At 32.4% G+C, this 27,778-nt stretch overlaps 1 protein-coding gene across 3 annotated transcripts in view; it reads right to left on the bottom strand.

The window, feature by feature from the left end:
• Nucleotides 1-27,778, bottom strand: part of Liprin-gamma (liprin protein kazrin) — a 717,975-nt gene that overhangs the window by 107,646 nt on the left and 582,551 nt on the right. For all 3 annotated transcript variants that reach the window (XM_069827796.1, XM_069827797.1, XM_069827798.1), the window contains 5 exons: nucleotides 23,164-23,357; nucleotides 19,121-19,309; nucleotides 16,730-16,888; nucleotides 14,479-14,602; nucleotides 10,836-10,980 (listed from right to left, as the gene is read on the bottom strand). In XM_069827796.1, coding sequence (XP_069683897.1) covers nucleotides 10,836-10,980; nucleotides 14,479-14,602; nucleotides 16,730-16,888; nucleotides 19,121-19,309; nucleotides 23,164-23,357 — 811 coding nt within the window. The remainder of the gene's footprint in view (nucleotides 1-10,835; nucleotides 10,981-14,478; nucleotides 14,603-16,729; nucleotides 16,889-19,120; nucleotides 19,310-23,163; nucleotides 23,358-27,778) is intronic.

The raw sequence follows: 27,778 nt of genomic DNA, 5'->3' as shown, positions 1-27,778 counted from the left end.
TAGTATTGGTGTCATTGGAAAATAATACTAAATATTTAAATTCACTTCAAAGGAGAAATTATAAAACACAAATTTATTGGGAGACAAATATAACAGTATGGTATATTTCACAGGAAAGAATTCAAGTATAGGCTACTTGAAAAGCAGAATTTTTAATTTTAACGAGCTCAGATTATATATTCACGAAAATAACCACCAATTATGGCTGAATCTTGACACAAGAAATATCTAATATGTACTGCTGAATACATAGATATAACATCTATTGAGTTTTTTCTCTGTACATATGTACAACAAAAAATTGAGAAATGGGAAAACAATTAAGCAATGCCATTATTTTCACTTCTAGTTCATTATATTCCAATGACATCAGGTAAATTGATTTAAATATTCCATACTGTTTATTTTATTTTTATTTTTTGGAATTACTACACATTTCATTGTCACTTTTTTTTTTCTATACAGCAGAGTTTAGCTGCTCTAAAATGTAATATTGACTTATTTTTTTATATAGAAATGTTCACACTATGAAATTTAATTTGGACTTTGCATTTCTTCCAATACTGTGGTAATATCATATGTAATTGTAACATTATTGTGATTTGAGAAGAAAAAATTATCTGTCATATTTCATAAGAAATCTGAAGATGGAGTAAATAAGCCGAAACTAGCCATTAATTACGGTAAAATACCATAATAGTTTCAATATTAATACAGGGAAGTTTAAATAAGTTGTTAATTTAACACATCATTAGTAAAAATTAATCATTATGAAAAACAAAGCCAATAAAATTTATACTTATACCCAAATCTGTTCAAATGTTTCACAATTAATTTATTGACATCTAAACTATTTTCTTCGCTCTTAAACTTTCATATTTGTGATTTAAAGATAATTTAAATCAGTTAAAATCCAGAATACACCCTAAACACTCAGGAATTATTATAGAAAGGAATGTAAAATGTTCAAATTCATCTATGATACAGTCTTCAAGATCAATTATCCCACTTTTCTACAATGACTGAAATATCTCTTTAAGATTCAATGATAAAATTTTTCTACTCAAGTAAGAGATTACCAGTTCGTTGCCATGTGGCAGGTGGCACCAATAAGTGATTTTATTGTTCGTTGAAATTTCAGCAGATTTATAAAACTTTATTACTGAAAATATCAAAACAATATTACTAACTTTACGACTATGGACATAGGAAGGTAATGCTAACTATAATATTTCATAGTGTGAACATATTCCGGGTGGAAATCTTTTTACTGGATACTTGTCCCAGTTGGTCTTAATGCTCCAAAGTGCCAGTCCCTTCAACCAATTAACCCCAGACAGAAATATATCGTAACTAAAACTGTGATGTTACATATGTGTGTCACTGATAACATATCTTTCCAATTGACTGTCCAACTTACTTCCCTCTAAAGAAAACCACATATTTTTTTATAGTATTTGTTTCAATATGATATATTAATTCAGACTTTTCAAGAAGGCGGAGTAGAGAATAAAATGTATTTTCAAGTTCAAAGTTTATTTTCAACTGTATTATTATTTATTTCAACTGTAATATTATTTACTAGCCGTACCCGTGCGCTCCACTGCACCTGTTAAAAATAAATATAAAGTAATTACATAATTAAAATAGGACATTTGATCCAGGGAACATTCGTGTTTGATAGAAGGATAAATCATTTATTATGTTACTTAATTTAAATTGTATTAAGACAATTAAAATGCGATCATTTTGATCCAGAGACCACTCATTTGGTCATAAAAATTATTTTAGGAAATACAGAAAACGAATGTACAGAATAGCCTATGAAATTTCTGTGCATAAGCTATTTTAATCTTACCTGTCCTCGATTCACTCAGAAGTTACTGTAATAACATTATAGCATTATGTCCATCTAGAGAAACTACACTTTCCAATGGTGAATTAATAATTAATTATACAAATCGGTTAATTTAGCTTCCGATATTACTTCATACAAACATAGAAACATTCTCTGTAGGCTATGTTTAATATCTTTCGATTGTTGTTGTTCAAGGCCCCTTATAGACGCCTTAGATGGCATTGTTATTGTAATTTTAAAACTCATTTATCTCATTAAATATCAGTCCTATCAAAATTTTGCATAGAATAAAACTTATCGGAAATTATTTTTAAAGAAACTTTTGTTATGTAATATTTTTCGTGAAAATTAATAATAAGGGAGATATTTCGATTTATTTAATTCAAGCCCCTTATAACCCCCCTTTTAAATAAAATTTTGAATGCCATATAGCCTGAATTCTAAGTTACAATGAACTTAACTTATATTCCAATTTTCATATAAATCGGTTCTGCCATTATCGCGTGAAAAGGTAACAAACATTCAGACAGACAGATAGACAGACAGACAGACAGACATACAAACAAAAATAAAAAAAAAAAAAGCGATTTTCGGTTTCGGGGCGGTTAATTATACAGTATATGTTAGGACCAATTATTTTTGGAAAATCGAAAATTACCAGAAAAATTTCGGCTACAGATTTATTATTAGTATAGATTTTCAGAACTTCATAAATTTCCAACTAATTTGCATAGCAGTTTGTGTCTTAACCTCAAATTGGGTGAAACTGTATAATTACTATGCATCTATGTGTATGCATGATGTTATTTCAAATAATGTCATATGATTGACATTTTTAAGCTGTCATACATGGCATGTCATTTCTACCACATATTTCTACTAATACTGCAAAATGTATGAAATAATTTGAAATCATAAGTAACAGAGTATGATCCTTTTTTTTTTTTCTTTTCCTGCAATGACAAGGGTTTGACTCTCTGTCATTCATCCAAGTGTCTCCATCTAGGAATGACGTACTGAAGCTGTATTTCGCTTTGCTGCTTCTTTAATGTTGCTCTCAGGGCACCATGGAAAGTGAACTACTGTACACAGCATCACATTACAATGATGATGATGCTTCGTGGAGCTATGTGAAATCGCAGTTGGGAAAACTGGCACACCTAATATTAAGTACCATCACTGTGCACCACAAATTCCACTCAAAGCTACTGGGATTCAAACCCAGGTTATCAGTGCGGAAAGCCAATGCTTTAGTTGTTCGGCTAATGGTGCACCCATACATTTCTTATCAAAAGTTTTAAAGTGAGATTGTGTGTATTTTGATACCCAACAATGAACAGGTCAGCAGTAATAATGCTTGCTTAATCATCTAATTCACAAACAGAGATAGTGCTGACAACAAAAAAATTACAGCGGGTTTCTTAAAAATGACAGAAGATGGTCATTAAGTTGCGTAGACTGTAGGCCTAACCTCAAAAATCTGGTGAAGTTGGGGGATAAATTATTTTTCATTAAAATGTCTTATGATGAGGTACGGTATATGTTAATATAATATCGATACTTGAGTTTTCTTTCAACAAGCATAATCTAGAGTTTCAGTTTAAATGTATATGTAGACTAATTAATGTATGTATGAGCTATTCCATCTCAAATCGACCGAAATATAGAGAAAATTGACCTTACAATTTCTAAATACAATGAAACTTTTTTTTGTACGTAGAGAACTGTGATACAATGCTTTGTGCAAAGTTTGAGGTATCAGAACTTCATAGTGTTTAAATAAAAATATTTAAATTTATCGTATTTTCATAAAATTAGCAACTTTAAACTGTTGTAGCTCCGAAACTCTTTCACCCAATGATCAAAATCATGGTTTATTTTGATGCTGAGAAATTAAAATTTATATTGACATATAAACAGATTTTCTTACTTTTTATGGAAATGGAGAAATTGAGATTTTTCCTCATTAAGGCCTTTGCTTAGGAAAAAATATTTTAAAAATATATAGTTACATTCCGCATTGAAAGTACAAATAAACACATATTTTTTACTGATGGTATGTTGATGAGAAAGTATTGAAAATATCAAATAAAGAAAATAAATAGTAAGCGCATGAACTAACCAGCTGACTGTGAGACGGGAGCTAGTCGAGATAAGCAAGGCCAGGAGACAAACACGTGATGTTTCGTCTAGTAGCGCATAGCTGGGCTAGCTTTATCACAAGTTTTCATAAACACAGGAGTAAAATGACGCCCAATGCTCGCTTATCTTCAGCTCTCGGCCAGTGCGTGCGGTACTGTGGCATTTAAGTCCAGGCATGTGAAAATAATCTATTTAATACCCTCGAAACTTATTGCCATACCACTAAGCAAATAATGCCGAATCCCTCTTAATAATGCAAGGTTTTTTCTCTATATTTTTTTACTTTTTACAAATTGTCAAAAAGCCTCAAAGTAAGTAAAATCAGATTATCTGTCTCTCTGTGTACAATAAAAATAAGGATTACTTCTTAACATAACCTACCAAATGTCAGCTTCAAAATGAGCTCCCATTCAATGTTCTGCAGCAAACGGTTCCAGAGTTCTGAGCGCTGGAAGAGGTTTCTTTTTATTAAATACGCTAAATTTGTCGCTCGACAATATGAAAACCATTTGACTTTCGATAGTATATTTTTGAAAATGCACTCTCCTCGGCACCTTGTATAAATGGGGAAAAAATTAGAGTATAAAAAAATGCGAGGTTCTTTACTGATAGATTTCATATGGAATAGCCCATATTATATATTTCTTGGATATATGAAAATTGTGTACATTTTAAATCTCGACTTATTTCATACAGCTTAAAAAAATTCTATTTCAATATGTGCGCACATGTATTCCTATCTGCAATGTCTCGCTTAATATTATGTAATAATTAATAACATCGCGAACTTATGTGGCAAGAATTCATTGAGACTGTGTTCTCAATTGCATTGGTCTTTAATATTGGTACCATGATGAAATCAAATAAATAACAAAATTATGACTAATAGGCAGTTCAAATTGTATTGCACTGAATATATTTATTATAATACATCTTATTTATTTTTAAATTATTAAAGTGTACGAGGGGTAGTCATAAAGTTTTAATTATCAACTCGAAAAAATGAAGCTGCGACCATTAAACTTGGCGATGGTGTTAGTCCTTTTCTACATATTTACCCTTCAACGCGACACATTTTTCCCAAAGATGGATGACTTGACGGAGGCCTTGGTTGTAGAAGTCTGCATTTTGGTGGTTCAGGAAACGTTCCACCTCAAAAATCACCTCGTCGTCATTCTGGAAATGCCTGCCACGCAATGGTTTCTTCATCCGAGGAAAGAAGAAGAAGTCACTGGGTGACAAAGGAGCAAAGCAAGCAGTGGAAACACGTGGATTCACCACCGCCGAAAAAGGCGAAGACCCAACTATCATCGGGCAAGGTGATGCTGAGTGTTTTTTGGGACATCCAAGGTGTAGTGCTGACAGATTATGCTCAGAAGGGGCAAACCATCACAGGAGCATACTACCGAAATCTCCTGACGAGGTTACGGGAGGCTATCAAGACGAAGCGTCGCGGGAAGCTGTCCAAGGAGGTCCTTTTGCTTCATGACAACGTCCCAGCTCATTCTGCACAGGACACAGTCACACATACTGCTTCTTTCGGCTACCAAATTTTGCCTCACCCCCCGTATTCTCCTGATATGGCACCCAGTGACTTCTTCCTCTTTCCTCGGATGAAGAAACTATTGCATGGCAGGCATTTCCAGAATGACGACGAGGTGATTTTTGAGGTGGAACGTTTCCTGAACAGCCAAAATGCAGACTTCTACAACCAAGGCCTCTGTCAAGTCATCCATCGTTGAGAAAAATGTGTCGCGTTGAAGGGTGAATATGTAGGAAAGGACTAACACCATCACCAAGTTTCATGGTCACAGCTTCATTTTTTCGAGGTGATAATTAAAACTTTATGACTACCCCTCGTAAATAAGTTATAGTTTATGATAAACCAAAAGTACTCGTAATATTAATGATTCCGCAATCATATTTCATTACGCTTTTTATGATTTTATATTATAGAATACGGATCGAAATATTCAGTACTTCTTTTCATAAATAGGTCACTTACGAAAATTTAAATTTATTTGCTCCCAAGCCACTTAAACGTACGATAATTTAAAATACAATAGTAATGTATTCATTGTCGCAAAAATAGTAATACGATGTAGATATAGCGTAAAATTTCAGGTGTATTAAAAAGCGCAGTGACATTTTTATATTAGTTACTTAGGAGTACAGTACTGGTACTACACATATAAATATTTATTCTCACTCCAATTATGGTCTCCCTGCATAACATGACATTCAAATTGAAGTAAGAAATTTAATTCTTAATAACGTAAGAATTCGGTCCACAGGAACTAGTTGGACAGTCAAAGCTAAAATTATCAATTTATTTAATAAATAAGAATCATTAGGTATAAAATTCAATTCACATACTTGTACGTGAGTTCTTATATATACATTAGCAGGAACTCTTTTGAAGGAAAAAAAAAAAAACTTTCTTAAATTAATTAGTATTAACACTAAATTCAAATGACAATAATAATGTAATAAATAGCAGTCACAGTGATGGTATGATATTGTAATTTTAATAAATTTTAGGTGAAAAGAGCGAATTTCCTGTGTTTATTAACATCCCAAACTCCATATGATGGATCCTGCCTGTAAAAAAATGAAAGGGCTTATATTCAAACAAAAAAATACATAATAAACAATTATTTTTTATGCATTGGGGTCACATATCAGGGATGTCACATTCAGGAGCTCAGCAATATCTGGCAAAACTTTCTGATTATTAGCCACCCCAGTTCCTCCTGGCAAGTACTCTGACCTAACACTGCTACAATTTTGCCAGAATTATAAGAATGGAAGCATATGGATTTATTTTTAAAACTCTTGGAAATTACATCAGCACACAGATATTAGCATGATTTTTTTTTTAACCATTCACACTTGGGTTGACAAATTATTTATCTGAAATGCCTAACGTCTTACTAATAAATTCAATCTAATGTCTAATTCAAATTTGGTGTAAGATCTGAATTTTTTTTTAATTTTATTTTAAGCACAAATAGAATATTTGTGGTGAAGTTTGAATGAAAGTGTTCACTTTGGAAAGCAATGCTATACACTTTTTAAAATCTTAATTATTTGATTAAATTTGTTTCATGTTGAGCTGAAATGAAACTTAGTATATACCACAGTATTGTTGTTCCAGCAGTCCTTGAACAAATGAGGCCTTGAAAGTATAACTGTCTTCACGCATTCCATTAGTCAGCATCTCTGCAAAGGATTTGAAATAGGTAACACTTGGATAAATATCATTTCTAAATCAATATTACCTGTCTTTATTGCTACGTCTTTACTGACTAGCATAATGGAGATGGCTACAAATTTCAAGTTCATCTCTTGTCCATTACCAGATAATTTAGTTGATAACTTATAAATTAGACAATAATTAATTTGCTCATAAATTTACAATTAAATTATCTGAATGGAGTCTTAAATTAGTACTTAATAATTCCATTAATTATTAGAACTAATATGTCATATTTTGAAAAAATAAAAATTCTAATTTGTGTATCTTTTACACATATCTTTGTACCCGTATGTTAATACATCTTCATATTTATTAGTTTAATTTAATTTTTTAGAATAAACAACTGCTAGTTGCGCTGTCTGGTGGAGTCTAGAAGGAACTTAATTAAGATTATAGAAATGTATGTCATTATTCTCTATTAGCATTATTTAATATCTTCTTTAATCCTATTCAGGTAAATCTGTTTTGTATATGGCTGTAATAGTAATATGCATTACAAGAGCGGTATGTTGAAGTTTTCATGTTCGAGGAAAAGTTTGAAAAAACGAAACGTAGTTGAGCTTTTTTAATTTCCGAGAATTGAAAGGAAAGATACCGCTCGTGTATCGTACATTATTTTGTGCGAAGATCATTTATTACATACCTGAAAGAGGAATTTCTAATTAGTTGCAATGAAATCTCCATCTTGGTTTCTGTTCAATGACGGCAAATTTGTAAAACAAAAATATCTATCTTCAACATTGTTGCTTTAAAATGTTTTCTGTGTTTACTATACTCCAGCAAGCCGTGATATACGTCTGTCTTTTTTTCCCCCCAGTCCATAAATGCGAACTTAAAACAAATGGTAAGGTTATGTAATGATTTATTTTTCATTTTAATATTTTAACAATATTATTTATATAACATATTGCAGTAATAACATCGGCATCTGGAATCTTGTTGATTTTTTCATGGCTTCCTTAATGTTACTTGCATCATGAATGCAGTAACTTTGGTGGAGTTGTAGAGTTTACTTAATTTTTGCAAATATTTAAAAACAATAACAGTGCAATTTAGGTGAAATTGCAGTGGTAAGTTTCCAATTTATAATTATTACTATATTGAACGTCTCTAAAAATAATATGTTAGAAGCCTAAAGCAGTAAAATCAATATGTCACTTTAGCGGTAAGAAGAGGGAAATTGTTATGTGTGTTAGGTTGGTAATACTGTATGTGGAATTTTAGACTTACCGCGGATTGGTTTTGTGCAGAAACCAAGCAAATACGCACGATCTCGGACAAAACACTTTATTGGATAAAAGTTGAGAGGACGAATTAGAAAATTAGCACCTGTCAGCCATTTAACATTATTTCCTTATAAATATGATTTATTTTATTTCTGGATGCACATCTATATACCGGCATTAATTTCTTTCTGCAGTAACTCACTAAATAACACAGCAGAATAGAAGAGAAGATGTATCTTAACAAAATATGCATGTGATATTTCATACACAAATTCATAAACTGTTTGCTGTTACTACAACTTTATTTCTATGAATTGAAATACTTGTACAGTATCTGGATGAGAGAAAAATAATTTTGTAAACAACTGGAAATAATATTGTTTTAATACATCATAAAGAAAAACAAAATCTTCAGGAAAATTTTTGAGAAAATTTAATATTTTGTGGTTTTTTCGTTATCTTTAGTGAATGATTAAACATGTTCAAATTAATCAGAAATACTGTTAAGTACTGAATAAGTATAAGCTAATGTATTTCAATGCCACGAATTAAAAGTCAAATGTAAATGTATAAGTTACACTTTTGGAATCACTAACCTTGAAAAAATGTAGTTCTTTCATCAATTAAGAAACCAGCATAATACCTTTTCCTTACTACCGGTACTTCATAAAGAAGAGGTAATTATGGCCTGAATATACGTAGATTATTAAGACATCAAATTTTCCTCAGCCAGAAAAAGGAAATTTAATACCAATACATCTTTGGATTCTAATATGCAGATTACAAAGATAATTTCATAAAACTTTCACATTCGTGAAATATATAGTAAACTGACATGTTAAATTCTTATTCAAATATCTATCCATTCATAACAATACATGGATTTTTTTGATAATATGCTTATTTCATTGTCTGTAATTAGTCCATATTGTCGATATAACTAGACTTAAGAAGATGGTTAATAAATAAAGAAAAAGAACAAATTACTTGTAATAAATACCGGTATTAGTTCTGGTTTTATTGTCTATATTTATACCGATTTTATTTAGTAGATCATAGTTTCCTTTTATATTTCTACAACAAGTTTATATTTATAATCAGAAATAATGTTTTCTGCAACGAAAAAAAAATCACACGTGTAAATACGTCATTTAATTAAAATACATCAATTTATTAAGTATAAAATTCATATGAAGTTATAATGACTTCATTTTTAAATTAATGTTACCTCTAAAAGTATCGGAAAATATGAACACAAGACGGACAGCAATGTACAAAACTTTCAGTGTAGGCATTGGATTCTGAAGTACTCGGCACTTTTAATAAATAAAAAAAATAAAATAATAAATCAATTTATGAAATACTTGAGAAATGTTCTTAAATACCGGTACTCCTTTTCTTCAATCTCGCAACTCGAGTATTTAAGAACAATTCTCATGTATTTCATAAATTGATTTATCATTTTATTTTTTTATTTATTAAAAGTGCTGAGTACTTCAGGATCCAAAGCCTACACTGAAAGTTTTTTCATTTATGAACATGAATAATAAATATGATAATGTTTGGAGTGGTTTAGGCATAAATAATATGATTGATAATGTCGTTTCAGGGTTGTTTAGGCAATCATTTTTAAAATCTCCCTTATTCTCAATTTGGAAACCTGACAACACATAGGTATAAACTGCTCTGACATTAATATTAGAAAACTATTCAATGAAGACTGTTAAATAAATAATTAAGAAATAAATCTAATGTGTGTGTGTGTGTGTGTGTGTCTATATATACATATATATAGTACAATATTTACATTTGGACCTCAATTATCGTTGAAATTGTGACGGAAAATAATCTATTTCCTGAAGTTATTTAGAACTAAAATGTCACATTTGTCTCTTCATAAAAGCGACTGTATCATAATTAAGAGTATTGTGAGGACGAAACAAATATGTTGTTGATAATTATCGATTTCAAAATTAAGTGTGGACATTAACTAAATAAATACAGAGAAACTGATTAAAAAAATATAATTTCGATTACTTAAAGCAAGCGAATACATAAACATAAATTTCCAGTAAAATAAATTAATTTACATAAAATAATTAATAAAAATTAAATAGTCCTAAGACTGAAAGCTAACAGAAATAAAGTGACTTCCAACACAATATAGCAGTTGTGATATTTCTATTAACATAACTGTGATACTGATATGGAGTGATAGGTTACTTTCAAAGCCTCATCAAATATACAGCTTAAGCACCACTGTGTTTATCTTGAGGTGATCTGCTTCACGTTATTGACAGCCCTGTTCACTTCGGCCTGGTATTCCTCCATCTGGCAGAAGATGACATACCTTGCAGGTAAGACAAGTGCCTCCAGCTCTGTTGCTAGGTGCCGTCGTATAATATTCTTAGATGGGGGGATACCCAAAGCTGTTGCCATCGTGTCTCCATTGAATGATGGCTCCAGAACAACAAGTGCTCCATGCACTCCGCTATCTATTAATCAGTGAAAGGACAAGAAAAGTTATAAGCTGTAAATTATGAAACAATATTTACATTTAATTCTTTATAAACTTCTAATAAAAAAGGAGGATTGTTTAGAGACTGGAATAGTTAGTACGAAAAGTTAAAAATGACACCACGTACATTACAGTGGATGTGATTACAGTATAAATTGAAAACACTGATATCTTATTGAAGTGCCACACTACAGCTTCTCAATTGCGTCATCTCTTGTTACAACTAGGCGAGGAAAATTTCGACAAGCCATTTCAAAAAGGGAAAGAACTCAAAATTTAAAGTTTTGAGAAAACTGCATTTTTAAAGCACCAAGTTGCTATACAAAACATCATTATCAGAATTTGAAGTAATGTCAATAATCTTTGGATTATTCACAGAAACATCTTGTTATTGTTGTTTTCTAATGCCAGGCGTTTTACAATAAAGTCATTTGACCTCTTGAACTCCAATATTTTTGAAAGATATTATCATGGCCAGCCACTGAAGCACAGATTTTGAGGTGTTACGAATCCATTTCTTGGTTTGAGTTACACAATGGACAGTTAGGGGACTGATGTATTCCAATTCTATGCAGGTGTTTGGCCAAACAATCATGGCCTGTTGCCAATCTAAATGCAGCTACAGACGATTTGTGTGGTAAATCGGGAATCAACTGTGGATTATGATGCAGAGAGTTCCATTTTTTCCCTTGTAATTGTGTTATCAAATTTTGTTTGTTGAAGTCTAAGTATGTAGATTTAATAAATCTCTTCACAGAGTAATATGCATATTTAGTAACAGGTCTGTAAGTAGCAGTGCTGCCCTTCTTTGCTAAAGCATCCGCATTCTCGTTTCCCACGATTCCACAATGGGATGGTATCCATTGGAATACAATTCTTTTATTGAGTGATATTAATTGAGAGAGCATTTTAGTTATTTCTGCTGTTTGAGATGAAGGTGTGTGTTTAGAGACTACTGATAAGCTGCTTTGGAGTCTGACAATATAACTGCATTCTTAAATTTATTGATGTGGCATAGAAACATTAAACTTTAAATTTTGAGTTGTTTCCCTTTACAAGTGGCCAGTCGATATATCTCCATAAAATCTTTTAATTTCATTCTCTTCAGGGAAATACCGTCATGACATGACATTATCACTTAAAATAAGGCAGACAGTCTACTTTCTCCTACAGATGTGCAAATACATATAATGTTTTGTCAGAAATGCTATAAACTCGTTTTCGCTAAGAATGGACTTGTATGATTTCTCAAATAATCCATTCATTTACCTGTAATTCAAAATACATATACAATTTCAAAATTTATAAACTCTATTTGATTAAAATGTATGTCTACATTCCTCCAATAAAGTATTTACAATTTAGTTCTCTGAATTTAGTTGGATTCAACAGAACAACATTTAGTCGTCAGTCTTCTTGTGACAAGATCATAGACTGTACTGGACTGTGTCCTGGGTGTGTATGAACTAAATGTAAAGTGAACACTTCGTAAAAGACAGTATTACTACAGTCTAGTACATATAGTCACGAAGCTAGAGGTGATTTTTTGCATTTCTCGCGATACAATGCTCCAAGCGGTTAGCAACTGAGCATACTATAGTCCCGTCGCTCTAATTTCCGGCAGCCAATCACGTTGCAGGTCGGCTACATTTAAACATGTGCGTCTTGTGATTCGCTGATGAAGATGTAAAGCATTTCCTAAGGCTGGATAAATACTTAATATATAATGGCCCGCCATTTTGGCTCTTTCATTGGCATTCACAGAAACCACAAGAGGACATTATTTGCCGCTCAATTATTTGCTGAATTACAGTGCGTTTGATTTATTATCATAGGAGCTACGACATGATAATGTTTAATGGTGTGGCAAATAGATCCCTCGTCTGGTAGCTCGGCAACGAAAGAACAAAAATGGCGAACGATGTTACCTACCTAGACTTTATAGAGCCTTGACTTCCTAAGACGTAAGCAAAAAGGGGGAGTCACGCTGGGAATAACAGCGTAGCGACTATAGAAACAATAGACTGTATGACAGTAGCAATCCTAGTGGCTAGCAACTAAGTTCAACTGTCATTGGATGCATATTCCCTACGTATTGAGCTTCGTGACTGTATGTACTAGACTGGTAGTACGGTACTTCCAACACAATTCAAGCTGTTGCTGGCGTGCTTTGAATAGCCTTTTTAGGCAGTGACTATTATGTCTAGATACGACTGTATCAAATACCCAAGATCTGTATACTCTGAACCTGTGGCCTCGACCAGGCATTCAGGACAGAATGTCAAAATTTCTGAGCTCTAGTGATATAGATTAGAACCGTTTTGAGGCTTTTTCACAACACTCTGAAATCTAAGAAGATGAGCTGGGTCACAAAGGCTGGAGAAGACATCTAATGAAGTGTGCTTGCTAATTTGTAATGAACAGTTGAGACCATTCAGTTGAACTTGCATTTAAAAGTGAGTGTCACCCTTTATATATTAATATTAGTACGATGGATACTGTCATCGTACTGGTGTGCACCTATTTAGTCACTTCAACACAGTTGTAACGAGCACAAGCGATACCTTTCGTCTAAAATAATTGAGGGCTTTGCCGGAAGAAAGGCAGATAGACCTATACGCCCTTCTTCAGGAAAACAGTTTAAAATGTAGTGAATAATTATAGTAGCGAAATTTTGTTTTGATTGTACTGTACATACCTGGAGAACAGGGCTGCATGCGTGTATAACATTTTATTCAGGTGCGTTTTAAAATCTTAGATTGTATGTATCTCAATTCGCCATATTGACGTATACGCCCTTTTTCCAGCAAATCCCTCAATTATAGCATCACTTACGATCTTTAGATATACATTATGTAGCCTGCCTTAGAGGGTTTGTTCCATATAACTTGTCTTTAAGTTCTGATAGGTAAAAATCACATGACTGAAGATAAAGCGATCTCAATAGCAGAAATTATGATATATCTCATATTGTCCAGTTATCAAACACTGATTCCAACATACGCATTAGATAACAATATATACAACTTCTTGTTAAAATTAGTGCTAAAACTTTTCTTCGTCCTCTTTTCATTGTAGAATAGTAGAATACTATCCTAAGAATATATCTAACATAGATTTCCACCTTCATAAAATGTCTTACAATTTCTTTTCAATCTTCACTTTATCAGTTAAAACCACTCTCTCCTTTGGTTTGCTTTCTTAAAAAACTTGGTTTGTTGCACTTTCTTAAGAACCTACTCTGGTACTTCATAAATAAGCCTAATTTCGTTTTTGGTTTCCTGTCTTAAAAAAGCTTGGTTTGTTGCACTTTTTGCAATTTCTTGTGAATATAATTTCATTTCATAAATAGGCCTAATTTAGTTTTTATTTACGTATGCCAAGCTCAATTTGCCAAAACAACAACATTTTAATTTTTCTATATTCAGTTAGAATATAATGCAACAATTGATGATATGAAATTATAATATATTACCTTTGAGGTTCTCAGCATATTCACCCAAATCGATGTTCCGAGCCCATCTGATGAATCTCTGGTTGGTCCAAACAAGAGGGTCAGCATCTATGCTTTCGCACTGATGCCTTCGAACAGCTAGGGCCTGTGTGAATTACCCCAATCTTATTATTAACAACTCATATGGTATTTTGAAATTATCATATAACAGCAACAGAAAGAAATATTTTGCATTACATATATTACACAATAAAAAGCAACACATATTTTCCCTTTACATGCCTGCTCTTCCTTTCTAAATGCTGCAATCCATTTCCTCCTCCCCCCTTTTTTATATATATATCGCTTTACTAAAAATGCTACTCCTTCTCCATATTGTGTACTATGTGCATGCGGGTCTTTTTGAAAGTGTGCTTAATTAAACTTATCAGGATTTCCTTTAAGCTTTAATATTTTTGGGCAAAATATTTTTTTCTCCCACATAATTTTCACCTATTCACATTTAACTATACAGAATTTTAGGGTTGGATTCTCATATGTAGAGGATAAAAAAATGTTATATAAACATGGGTCCGGAAATTGATAATTATTGAGATATGAGACATTTGTTGGAAGATATTCCACTAGCAGTCCGGCAAGAGATGTACTTCATGCACAATGGTGCCCCTGCATATTTTAGTTTTAATGTCCGTGAACACTTGGATGAACATTATCCTGGTCACTGGGTAGGTAGAGGTGGACCAATTGCTTGGCCCCCACGCTCACCTGATCTAAACCTGTTGGAATTTTTTGTGTGGGGGTATTTAAAGTCATTGGCTTAACTGCTGTGGAGGATGAAGCAACACTTCATGCAAGGATTGTGTGGGGTTGTCAAACAATATGTACAACACCAGGCATTCTTGAGCATGTTTGTTCCTCATTGAGAAGAACAGAAGCCTGCAGTATGGCAGAGGGTGGGCATTTCGAACACCTTTTGTAAGGTACTGAACACGGTGCATCATTGTGAAACTAAACTGGAGCTAGGAGCGTACTAACATAAAATAATTAATTGATATCTCAATAATTATCAATTTCCGGACCCATGTTTATATAACATTTTTTGATCCTCCATATGTGCGGAATCCAACCCTGAAATTTTGCTGTATATTTTTGAAACACCCTGTATAAAATAATTTTATCTTAGCTCTTGAGGAATAATCCGAAAAAAGTAAATAACAAGTTATGTTTCAGGGAGTTTTGAAATATTCGTGGAGCAAATTTCAGGCAAATTTTTTTTATTTTGTGGGAGGAGTAATGATTTTTAAAAATTAAATTTAAATTTACAAAAATTTTAATAATCTATACAATGTTTGTCCAAACGTCATGAAACTTTGTGAAAAACTATGCATATGCAGCATGATGTGTGTATAAATTTTTAAATTCCTAGCTCAAACAGTTAAGAAAATTCAAATTTCACCTCAGTGTATCCTTAATATCTTTATGCTCGACCATGCCGAAATGTAGTAATTATACACCTGGTAGCAGCCCTTTAATGGGCCTCATTAAAGTACATCTATTCATTAAAGTTCAGGTGTTCCACCAATCAGAAAATACCATTGTAGCAATATGAAAGTGCAAGTATCGATTATTCTCGGATATGCAATCGAAAGACAACAATAAATCAATAAATCACCTATATTTGAAATAAAGTCAGTTCTGTTACTATGATAATTAGCGTTAATTGTAAATAATATTCAAATAAATTCAATTTGTCATCTCGTTTTTCAATGTCAAGGTCAATGTCGACATCTGTTTCTCGGAAAAAATCAATACTTTCGTGTCTGCGCACATCTCACAATTTACGAGGTATTGCACAAGGTCAGTTCCGCTCCTCAGTCAGATAAGAATAACATGAATACTTATGAATAATTTCAAGTTAGAAATATGGTCGAGCATAAAAAGTCGTATGAAACTTGACTATAATGGTAATTAAGACGCTCATATGAAAATTATGAAACTCGCTTGCGCTCGTTTCATAAACATACTCGCGTCTTAATTACTACCATTATAGGCTCGTTGCATAATGTACTATTCTTTTCTTTAGATAAAAACTGTGTATTAAATTGAAAAGCCTAGAAACTGATGTGCAAGAATTTACTGGAGCAATATTGTTATAAAAAAAGTTATAATTTACTGAAGAACATGTAACAGAATAATATTACCAACAATGTAATCCAACATCATGAAGCTGACACAACTTTAAGGAAAAATAAATGATGGAGTTTGCACTTACCTGTCGGTCGTATTTCATCATGCGTAGTAAATGAATACCATGAACCACTGATGCTTGGTGAAACTTCCTGGTAACACCAAGGAACTTCTCCAACTCCTTCTTACTCAGATGATCCAACATCCGTGCATCCACCATGTTGGTGGCAAAATTCTCTGAATACTAAACAGACGAGAACACACTAAAAATAATTTCCAAGTATAAAAAATGTAATTTTATAAAAAATAAATACCTGATTTACAGTTAGAAAAAACTCTATTATTGTCCTTTTAAGTACGCAATTTCCGAGAGAGAAATATTGTCGGAATTTTTAGTACCGTCAACCGGGTATACTTTACACAAGGGGGGTAACTTTACACATTTCTAGAAAAATGTTAGAAGGCAGCACATTACAGACAATGTGTAGCAACTCTGTGGAACTGATTCTATGTGACAACAGCACATATGTGTGGTAGACTGAAGTGTGTGCCATTATTAAAACTGTTGTACACCATTTTTCTAGAAATGTGTAAAGTTACCCCCCTTGTGTAAAGTATACCCGGTCGGCAGTATGAGTTTGTATTAACAAAATAATAATTAATATCAGCTACAACCAATTAATTTTAATCGGCTCGATTATTCGATTAAATATTTTTGATCACTTAATCTTACAACAGAAATTGATCGATTAATCGATTAAATCCCACAACACTACATTAAATACGTTATTTTATGGGTATTCTAAACATTGAAACTCTTTACGAGTAGACTCTTCAAGATTTATTGTTAGCAGAGCGCTAACTCTTTTTACTGAAAGACGGTTTCTTATTCCAATTTTTACAAGATTTATGCAACTAAATCCTCGCTCACAATTCCCCCTTGATATTCTCTATAATCTGTAATTAATTGAACAATATGCGAGTTCTCTAATTTATTTTAGTTTAGACGAGAACAAGTTACATCACAGTTACAATGATTTGTTGTCACATGAAAGGTGGTACTCACTTTTCTATTTTTATCTTACTGGTACATAAGAAGAAACAAAATATGGTAGGTACAAAATATACTTATTATTGCTCCACTTACTTATAACGCCAATAAGACCACAAGCTTTTGTAATATTGCATATTAGTTAAGTGTGTTATCATGATCCCAAACAATAAAAATTCATCATGCTCGTTTCTGATCTTGTAAGTAACAATTGAGTGGCTGAATGGAATAAGAGCTCATATCAATTTCAGTAAATTTTCACATTAATAATATTACTAATTTCTCTTTATAAATATAGAAGTCTTACATTATTTCTTGGCATGATATTGCATAAAATACACATCAATCTTTATACCCGAAAATGTATTTAGCCCTAGATTAATTAATTGCCTAAATATTACATGTTTTTCTGAAGCCTGTCATTTTAAACTGGGTGTGGGATGGCCCTTATTCCATTCAGCCACTCAATTAATGAAGGGTTTATGAAAAGTCCCATGTTTCGCTCAAAAAATTCTGGTCACTCTATGTACGGTAGAGTTCTTTATCTTTGATTATAGAATGACAGACAATTTTGGTAACTAGTGAGATATTTTTACATTTTTACTCTTCTAGATGACGGTTGGCACATGCAGAAAAAATACCTGCCATCATAATATGTCCTTATGGGCCCCATACACGCAAGTGTAAATCTAAATCCACAGACAAGTCTCCTCATGTATGGGCGAAAAATATCACGGCTTTTGGCCTTGAGACAGACAAACCTCCAGATTTCTGTTTGCGAGTGTTGCACTCTCCAAATTAAGCAGAAGGAAAAATAAACATAGAAACAAACGATACTACAAGTATCTGGATGAGATTTCATTGTTTCATTTTGTAGTTCTGCGTAGCGAAATAGTGGTAAGCTATGAAAGTTCAAATTTAAGAAATTGTTCTCATACATTTCTGTTAGAATTTATAGAAATGTATAAATATTTTCCGTGCTTATGGAAAACCAAGAGTAAAGAATATTCAAATAAAACGCTGTTTGTGTGTGTGATATGTGTTCGGTTATAAGTTATAACATTTATAACTTATAACAAACAAACTACAGAATGACACTAAGAAATCGCAAACAAATGAACACACAACAATGGAGGAATAGCATTTCTCGAGTGATCACATTTTTCCATGAGAAATAATTGACTTCAACGACATCCTACGTTTTCTTGATGAACTATAAGTTTAGGAGTTAAGTCTGAGCATGTATTGGCAATCTTCCAATTCAGACATATCTCTCAGTAATAAGTCTGCACAGACTTACCTCCAGGTAAGCGTGTATGGGGTCCTTTGAAGTTAACAGATATGAAACCGACAACAACAGACATCTTTGAGACTTAATGCCAAAACTAATGAATTCTTAACTACTATGATGAATAAGTATCTTGCCTGAGCAAGTCCGAGGTCAGGCAGCCATTCGCTGGAAACCCAGGTGTGTCCAAGCTGAGCAATGCAAGGATAGCGAACTAATGCGGGATGTCTGTGCTCCTCTATAGCTAAGCGCAGCTTCTTCCGATGCATTGGGTGCGTGATTCCCAAGCCCACCTCCAGTTCCACATCACTTAACTCCAGGAGTACCTACATACACATTACATCACTTATTTCATAAAAATGTTAATATGCTTATTATGACATCAGATAATGAAACTAATAATAATAATAATAATAATAATAATAATAATAATAATAATAATAATAATAATAATAATTTTAACTTGGCAGAATTAAGGCCATATAACCTTCACTAACACTCAACGAGAAGTAAACCTACAATACAAAAAAAAAAAAAAAAACCCACCACAGATTTACGAAATACAATACACAAAAAAAGTTGGAGATAATCATAACACAATTCAAACAACAAGGCAGTAGATATGAGAAATAATATATAACATAACATAATTTTGTCAAGGAGGGGGGTTCGTTATTAAAATTGTTTACAATTTACATAATCGATATTTTAAATGTATATTATTATTATTATTATTATTATTATTATTATTATTATTATTATTATTATGATCATTATTAAAAATATGAACTGTCAAATGCACAAAATGTTAAACGAACATTTCACAATAAAGTCAGAACTGTAATGAACGGGTGAATATTGCCCTTAAAATGAGTTTAAAATCGACAATGCACATTATTTAACATCTGCACTGCAGAACTGTCAAAACAACCTTTTCACAACAAGTTAAATTTCATATTGTGTCAGCTTAATTTTATTACAAAGTTGGTACTAGGCAGTAGGTCTTTCCTTATTGATATAATTCGACCGTGCTGCAGCACCAAGGACAGGGATTATATTGAAGGCAGGGTAGGAGGAATATGCCTTATGTCGATGTAGATTTTGTTACTCTTGCAGTGAAAAATTAGAGAAGGGAATGCGATTATGGATAAAAAAATATTCAAATCTAAATATGTATTTGTTTTAGGTCAAGGGGAGGTTTAAATCCGATAACCTTGTGTATCAGCACTATCATTAAATTTCTGTATGAAAACAGAATTTTATTTTTAAGATCAGAGAAGTACACGGATGAATACCAATAAAAACAATTGAAGAGTCCACTGCAAAAAAGGGGGAATGTCGTAAATTTGTGAAAAATGAGATGAAGGTTCAGTACTGTAGATCAAAGGGAATAGAATATAATACACTTTGTCGCACTGCAAGAAAGGTGATACTTCCAGATCTACATCGTGTTGAAGAATTGGTATACAACACAAAAGGGGGAATGTCAAAGTTAAAACTGCATTTCCTGCAAAATGCAATACATTCGACATTCCCCCTTTTTTTGCAGTGGACTCTTCAATTTGATTAGTCTTAATTTTATAACATACTGGGAAAGAACTCAAAACTAAATTATGAGAAAATATATTTTCAACTACTAAATTTTGAAGGTTACATGGTGAACTTAAAATAAGAAATACAAACATTTCACGAGAAATGCTGCATTATGAAGCAAAATAAAAACAAAAATAAAGAAATTTCTAAAGAGTACATTTGAAAATAAAGTAAAGCCTTGATAATACTTAAACATAATTGCATAAATAAAACAAGATGTTTTAAGCAAACTATTATAAATATTTTAAATTAAATATATAGGGAAAGTGTAGAGTTTCAATTTTAAAATTTAATTTTGTAAATACATAAAGTAAGATAAATATAAATATTTGATTAAATGGCGAACTTACTCGTGTTAGTTATGTAAGCATGTGCGAATTACAGCTGTTTCGGTGCTACTTGACACCATCCTCAGAGCCTTCTGTGTCTCGGTGTCATCTCAACATTGCTGCATGTTGTGTGGGTGCGTTCGTGTGATGAAGAGTTGAGTCAAATAGTGTGTGTGTTCTGAAATTGATCTGTGTGTTGAGAATTTGATTGGGGTGTGTTTTAATGTATCTGTGTATTTCATATTGTTCTAGTGTGTTGAGTTTTTGGTTTTTGGGTTGTATGTGTAGGATTTCCATGTCTGTATTGTATGCGTGGTTAGCATTAGTTATGTGTTCGGCATATGTAGATGTATTGTGTCCTCTGGTTATTGCTTTAATGTGTTCTTTGTATCGAGTTTGGAATGACCTGCCTGTCTGTCCAATGTAGAAACTGTCGCAGCTATTGCATGTGAGTTTGTATATGCCTGTGTGGTTGTATTTATTTGTTTGTATTGTTTGTGTGTTGAGATGTCTTTGTAGTGTGTATGCTATGTTGTATTTCTGTTTTCTGAATGAGGATGCGATCTTATGTATGTTTTTGTTTTCGTATGTTAGTGTGATGTATTTCTTGTGTTCTTGTAGTTGTGTTGTGTTTTGTGTGTTTTTGTGTTTGTTGAGTTTTTGTTTTGTCTTCCTTATGATGTTGTCTATTATGTTTGGGTTGTAACCATTTTCTTGTGCTATGTATTTGATTGTGTTCACTTCTTCATTGTAGTGTTGTTGGCTCATGAGTATGTTGAGTAATCTGTGTACCATTGTCCTGAATGCAGCATGTTTGTGTTGTATGGGGTGATTAGATGTGTTGTGTACAATCCTACACATACAACCCAAAAACCAAAAACTCAACACACTAGAACAATATGAAATATACAGACACACTAAAACACACCCCAATCAAATTCTCAACACACAGATCAATTTCAGAACACACACACTATTTGACTCAACTCTTCATCACACGAACGCACCCACCCAACAGGCAGCGATGTTGAGATGACGCCGAGACACAGAAGGCTCTGAGGATGGTGTCAAGTAGCACCGAAACACAGTGGCGGTGCGTCAATAAGAGCACAAGAGCACGTGAACACCTTGTTTCCATTGAAGCACGACTAGTTTTATTATTTAATACCGTATTGACGTAGAGGGGGATGTATAATTTCAGAATAGAGTATTTTAAACTTCCCGCATCTTGCATGAACTTACGTAAACTTGGCAAAGTGCGTTCACCTTTAAGCCGTGCTCTTTGCAAGAAGGTTACAGGAATTACATGCATGCGCGGGACAAACTTGTCTTTAGCTGGCTGCTTATGACTCGTCAAGAGCACAAAGCGTTAAGTGAACATTGAATCTACCCTACAGATGTCAGATGCATCGATGCCTATCTTTCACTTGCTATATTTCGAGGCAGGGAATTTAATAGTCTGTATTTTAGCCCTGTAGATGTCAGCATTTCTCACTGTTGGAAAGTTTACTTTGTGTGGGTCTGTGTACAATGCTGCTACGAGTGTTTAGTTTGTGAATTACTATAGTTTAATGTTAGCATAACAGCATAGTGTAGCTTTCAAATACGTGCTGGCAGACTGTGATAGTGGTATGAATTTAAGTATCTGTATGGTTATGTATAATATTTAAGAATAATATTTACTGGCATGTATTTATAGTAATCAATCTATGACAATAGGATTACAGTAGTGGTATAGGCTATAGTGTATCAGTGTGTTGTGAACCAAAATATATTAAACGCTTTTCTAAATAACGGTATTGTGGTAGGCTATGTATTAGTTTTTAATAAACATAAGCAATTTTGAACATAAAGAACTGGGTAAACTGACTTACTAGGAAAAATTGGAAATAAAAAGATTGGGTTTTATTATTATTATTATTATTATTATTATTATTATTATTATTATTATTATTATTATTATTATTTATTTTGAACTTATGCATGATTTTTTCGATAGTGAAACATTGGAATAATGACATTTCATATTAAACATATGATTTAAAATTCTCTTCGGTTTTGGAACACAAAATTGTGAACACGCGTAATATTTTATCACGAGCCGCCACTGCCGAAACAGCTGTAAGCCGCACATGCTTACTAATTAACACGAGTAAGTTCGCCATTTAATCAAGTATTTATATTCAAGTGTTAAAAGTAGTGTACGAAAGATTCAAAATGGAAGATAAATATAGTTAAAACAACGAATGAAGACTCACCTTTCCACTCTTAACATTCTCAGCACAACGGGGACCGTACTGTGGCATACCAAGTGCAATCTCAAGCCATGCTAATACTGTTGGTGCTCGCCACCGTTCCATGGGAATCGAAGCAGCTTCCCTTAGCAGTCGAAGTTTTTCTGCATATCCTTCTTCTGTTAGTGGGGACCAGCTGCGATATGGATCTACTGCTTCTGCAGAATCATGCACACCATATTAAAAAAAAAAAAGAATAAGTATGTGGCACATGGAAACAATAATGTAAGATACAGAATTCTTCCTTCAAAACATACTCCTACAAGTTTAATATAGCAATAATATTATAACAGTTTTTAATATATGAAATAAGAATTGGTTAATTAATTTACAGAAACAAAAACGTTCATAATAGTGGGACATTTTAAATGAATTTAAATCAAGTTTGTTTGCTGTAACAGTTCGGGCTATGTCTTTAACCCTTTCTTACCTATAGATACCATATGGCAATAATTAACTTTATAGCATTTATATACTTGTGTGTTACATTTGAAGGTAAATTTTGCTGGATAACTTCTATTTCAATACATTTTTACCAATATAGTTTTGTTTCAAATGTTGCCACTCCCGTAACTTGGTCCTAATACAGCTATTTGTTTCAACATGGATTGCTTGTAAATTTAATTTGGGTTAGAAAGGGTTAACCAAAGATCCTATAGACTCTGTGAAACTTACGAAAATAATAACGTTCATGGTTGGGTACCAATGTATAGCATATGAACATACTGTACCATACTTCATTTGCTATTAGCTAGAAGTTGAAATATACATTATGACAAAAATTCTGACTTCTATCACATGTGTAACATTTCTGGATTAATGAAATACCGGTACCGTACTTCGAATATAAAAGGATGAAACACCAATAGAAATTTTTTAGGTTATACCATTTTAAGAAATAAATTGGGTATGCAACTACAATAATTAATAATTAGTTCTTTTGTTATTCTTAATTATATACAGTCTTCTTCATATAATTATTGCATATCACACTGATATGATTTAACAATGCAATAAGCATGTATTCCATTGTCAAAGAATAAGTTGTAATCTAAGAGGTCAAAGGATGAAAGAACTTTTCTATACTAAAACATGCTTTATGAATTTGCTTTCCATGTAGGCACAACTTCTAATTATTTCTGAAGAATTCTGTATCTTTGGTCGAAATTCTATACTGACATGCTATTCCAAGCTGATGATTACAAGATCAACAGAAAACAAAAATCTCTGACAGAGCACTTTCTATTAAACATGAAATATTAAAGAGAGCACTTGTCAACACAAATTACGACATAATTAAACGCTTTACATTGTGGGTAAAGCTTTTAATTTCCTAATTTGCTGAATGCTTTAGTGCACAAAAATAAAAATGTATTGTTAAAAATCACAAGTATGGTTATAGAAAAATCAAAGATATTAAAGTCCACGCATTATTCACAAATTTCTTCCACTGTGTAGTCAGAACATTTTCCAAAATATCAACAACATAAAAACAGTTATACATAGTACATTCACTTATGTAAACTTACACATGTGCATATACAGAATAAAGATGTTCTTTACTATCTTCTCTGCAGTAAAATGTAATTAAAAAGTTTACAAATAAGCAAAGAATTATGTCGTAGGCCTATTATTATTGCAAACAAATTCACAGAAAGTAATACATTTCAGTCCTGAAGCTTTGGATGGTGTTAATGTAAGAAAATTGGTCTATAGGGAATAATACACAAAGTACCTACACGTTGTAATTTAATTACATAAAATACAATAAAATAATTTTCTTGTTATACAACATACGGTTAAAAATATGTTCATTCATATTTGACTATAAATTTATATTAGTTTAACTTTAATTTTTTCTTCTTTTTTGTGGTATTGTTCATCAAGAATATTTGCATGTTTAAAGCAAATTATGTGAAGTCAATTAAGTGCATGGCAAAATAACTTTCACGCTACTTATTAAATAGAACTACCATGCACTAAAATAATAGACTACTTATTATTATTAACCTTAAAAATCTTTAAAGCACAATGACAGGTGGTACCTCATGTTTTGGGTTTCAGATCATTCAGAAACGTGCATTTTATATTTATTTCATTAAGCTGCTCGTACACCATAAACTTTTCGTCAAATTAAACGACTCATAATGCTTTTCAAGAATTGCCAATACGTGACAATTATTTGAAGAAATTGACTAATGGGATTCGAAAATTTATGATGCCAAGAACCACAAAAAAACTGGCATCCAGACCGAAAAAAGATGTGTGCGAGTAGTTCAATTACATGAATTGAACCAATTTCTGTATGCCACGATAAAATGAAGAAAAATAATGCTCATAAGGAAACTGCAAGGCAGATGTCTCGAGTTAAGTATCAATACATGATTTTTTTTTAATGAAAAAGATTGTATTTTTAATTGGTTTATTTTATGACGCTTTATCATCTAGCGTAAGTGAAATCTAAACGAAGGTGATAATGCCAGCAAAATGAGTCCAGTGTCCAGCACTGAATGTTACCCAGCATTTACTCTTAATGGGTTGAGGGAAAACCTCCGAAAAACCTCAACCACATAACTTATCCCAACCAGGGCCCGCTCATTTCACAGTCAGACATGCTAATCATTACTCCACAGACGATTCTAACCTATATCCTAGGCAAATACTTGTTTTAAACAATATTCAATTTATTGTAATATTCTTCTTTTTAAGGTACTGTATAGTTAAGTAACGCAAATATTGTTTGTATAGCCTAGTTAGTTATTCTCCAAAAAATTTACTACATATTTATAATTAATTAATTGATTAACTAGCGGACTTACTCGTGTTAATTATGTAAGTTTGTGCGACTTACAGCTGTTTCAGTGCTTCACGCACCATCCTCAGAGCCTACTAGATCTTGGCGTCATCTCGAACTTCTCTGCCTGTTATGTGGGTGTGTTTGATTGTTGAAAGGTGTTGAAGAGTGGAGTCAAATAGTGTGTGTGTGTGTGCTGAAATTGATCTGTGTGTTGAGAATTTGATCAGGGTGTGTTTTAGTGTGTTTGTATATTTCGTATTGTTCTAGTGTGTTGAGTTTTTGGTTCTTGGGTTGTATGTGTAGGATTTCCATGTCCACATTTATGTTATTGTATGTATGGTTTGCATGGTTATGTGATCGGCGTATGTAGATGTATTGTGTCCTCTGGTTATTGCTTTAATGTGTTCTTAATTAACATGAGTAAGTCCGCTAGTTAATCAATTAATTAATTATATTCAAGTGTTAAAAGTAGTGTACACAAGATTCAAAATGGACATATTTATATTATAATATTTGGTAGCTAGGCCTAGATAGGTTATAATGAATTTGAAGCACGTTTAATGGTATAAATATATTTAATAAGTTACCATTGGAGGCGAGAAAGTTACCAATAAATAGGTTTAAGTCCTGCATACATACATGGTTGCTGAACAGACCTTTTTATTCAGTGAATGAATTCATGGAGTGTGATGTAAATATTGTATTTTAGAAATGTAACCCTTTCTTTATATTTTAATTTTTGTCTCTTTGTATTTTAATTATACCTTTTGTCCTTATATAAATGTGTTAACCTACAGCATACTCTGTTTATCTCACAGTGTTTGTTTTGTTTATTTCTCAGTGTTTGTTTTTTTGACTATGTATGTTTATTTGCTTATAATTATTTGTTTACTTGTCTATATTTATTTGTGCTAAGTTTGTTTGTGCATTTGTAAGTGTATGTGTGCGTGTGTGTGTATTATCGAACCTGACGATGTCATATCCAGGCCTTGTACACTGGTTTCTGACAAATAAATATTATTATTATTATTATTATTATTATTATTATTATTATTATTATTATTATTATTATTATTATTATTATTATTATTGTCAAATCTTTAGCATTATGTAACACTCTTTGACAAATATTTTTTCAATATTGATCAATCTTTGATAAGTTTTCTTGTAAAGTACCTAAGATTGGAAGAAAAATTTGATCATGTACGAGCAGCTTTAGAAATATCGTACTGGTAACTGTTCTATAGAAAACTGATTAATTTTAAACGTGAAATAAAATAGTCTACTGTGTGAAATATGTTACGCACAGATCTATTATTGAGCAGTACCTGTGACTTTTAACAGTACATTTTATTTTTTCTAATATTTCTGTTTATGTTAATGGTATATAAAATTCAAACCAACAAAAACACTAGGATAAGGAGTGGAAAAGGATGCAACCTGGGTCCTCTGAATACACATCAGGTGCACTACTCTCTAAGCTTGCAGCACAGTTTCCCTGCATCAGGCACATCTGTGTCATGTTAGCATTATTAATAGTAAGCGCCCATAACATTCCTCTCTCTTCCACCACAAATATTATATTTGTACTACGGCTGAAGCTCTGGTTTTCAAAACAACTTATTGCATAAGATAACAACTGGATGCGTCTCTTCGATCACCAACTGCAACATGATCCACTCACTTCTTCACACAGTCTCAATTTATGCCAACGAAATCTGATGTGATGACATTCATATAAAACAATGATGTTGTGAAATGCTTTAATTTCCACACAATTAA

This window comes from Periplaneta americana, chromosome 6 (genome assembly GCF_040183065.1).
Source record: "Periplaneta americana isolate PAMFEO1 chromosome 6, P.americana_PAMFEO1_priV1, whole genome shotgun sequence".
In the NCBI taxonomy this organism is placed as follows: domain Eukaryota; kingdom Metazoa; phylum Arthropoda; class Insecta; order Blattodea; family Blattidae; genus Periplaneta; species Periplaneta americana.
This window is presented reverse-complemented; position numbering and strand designations above follow the sequence as displayed.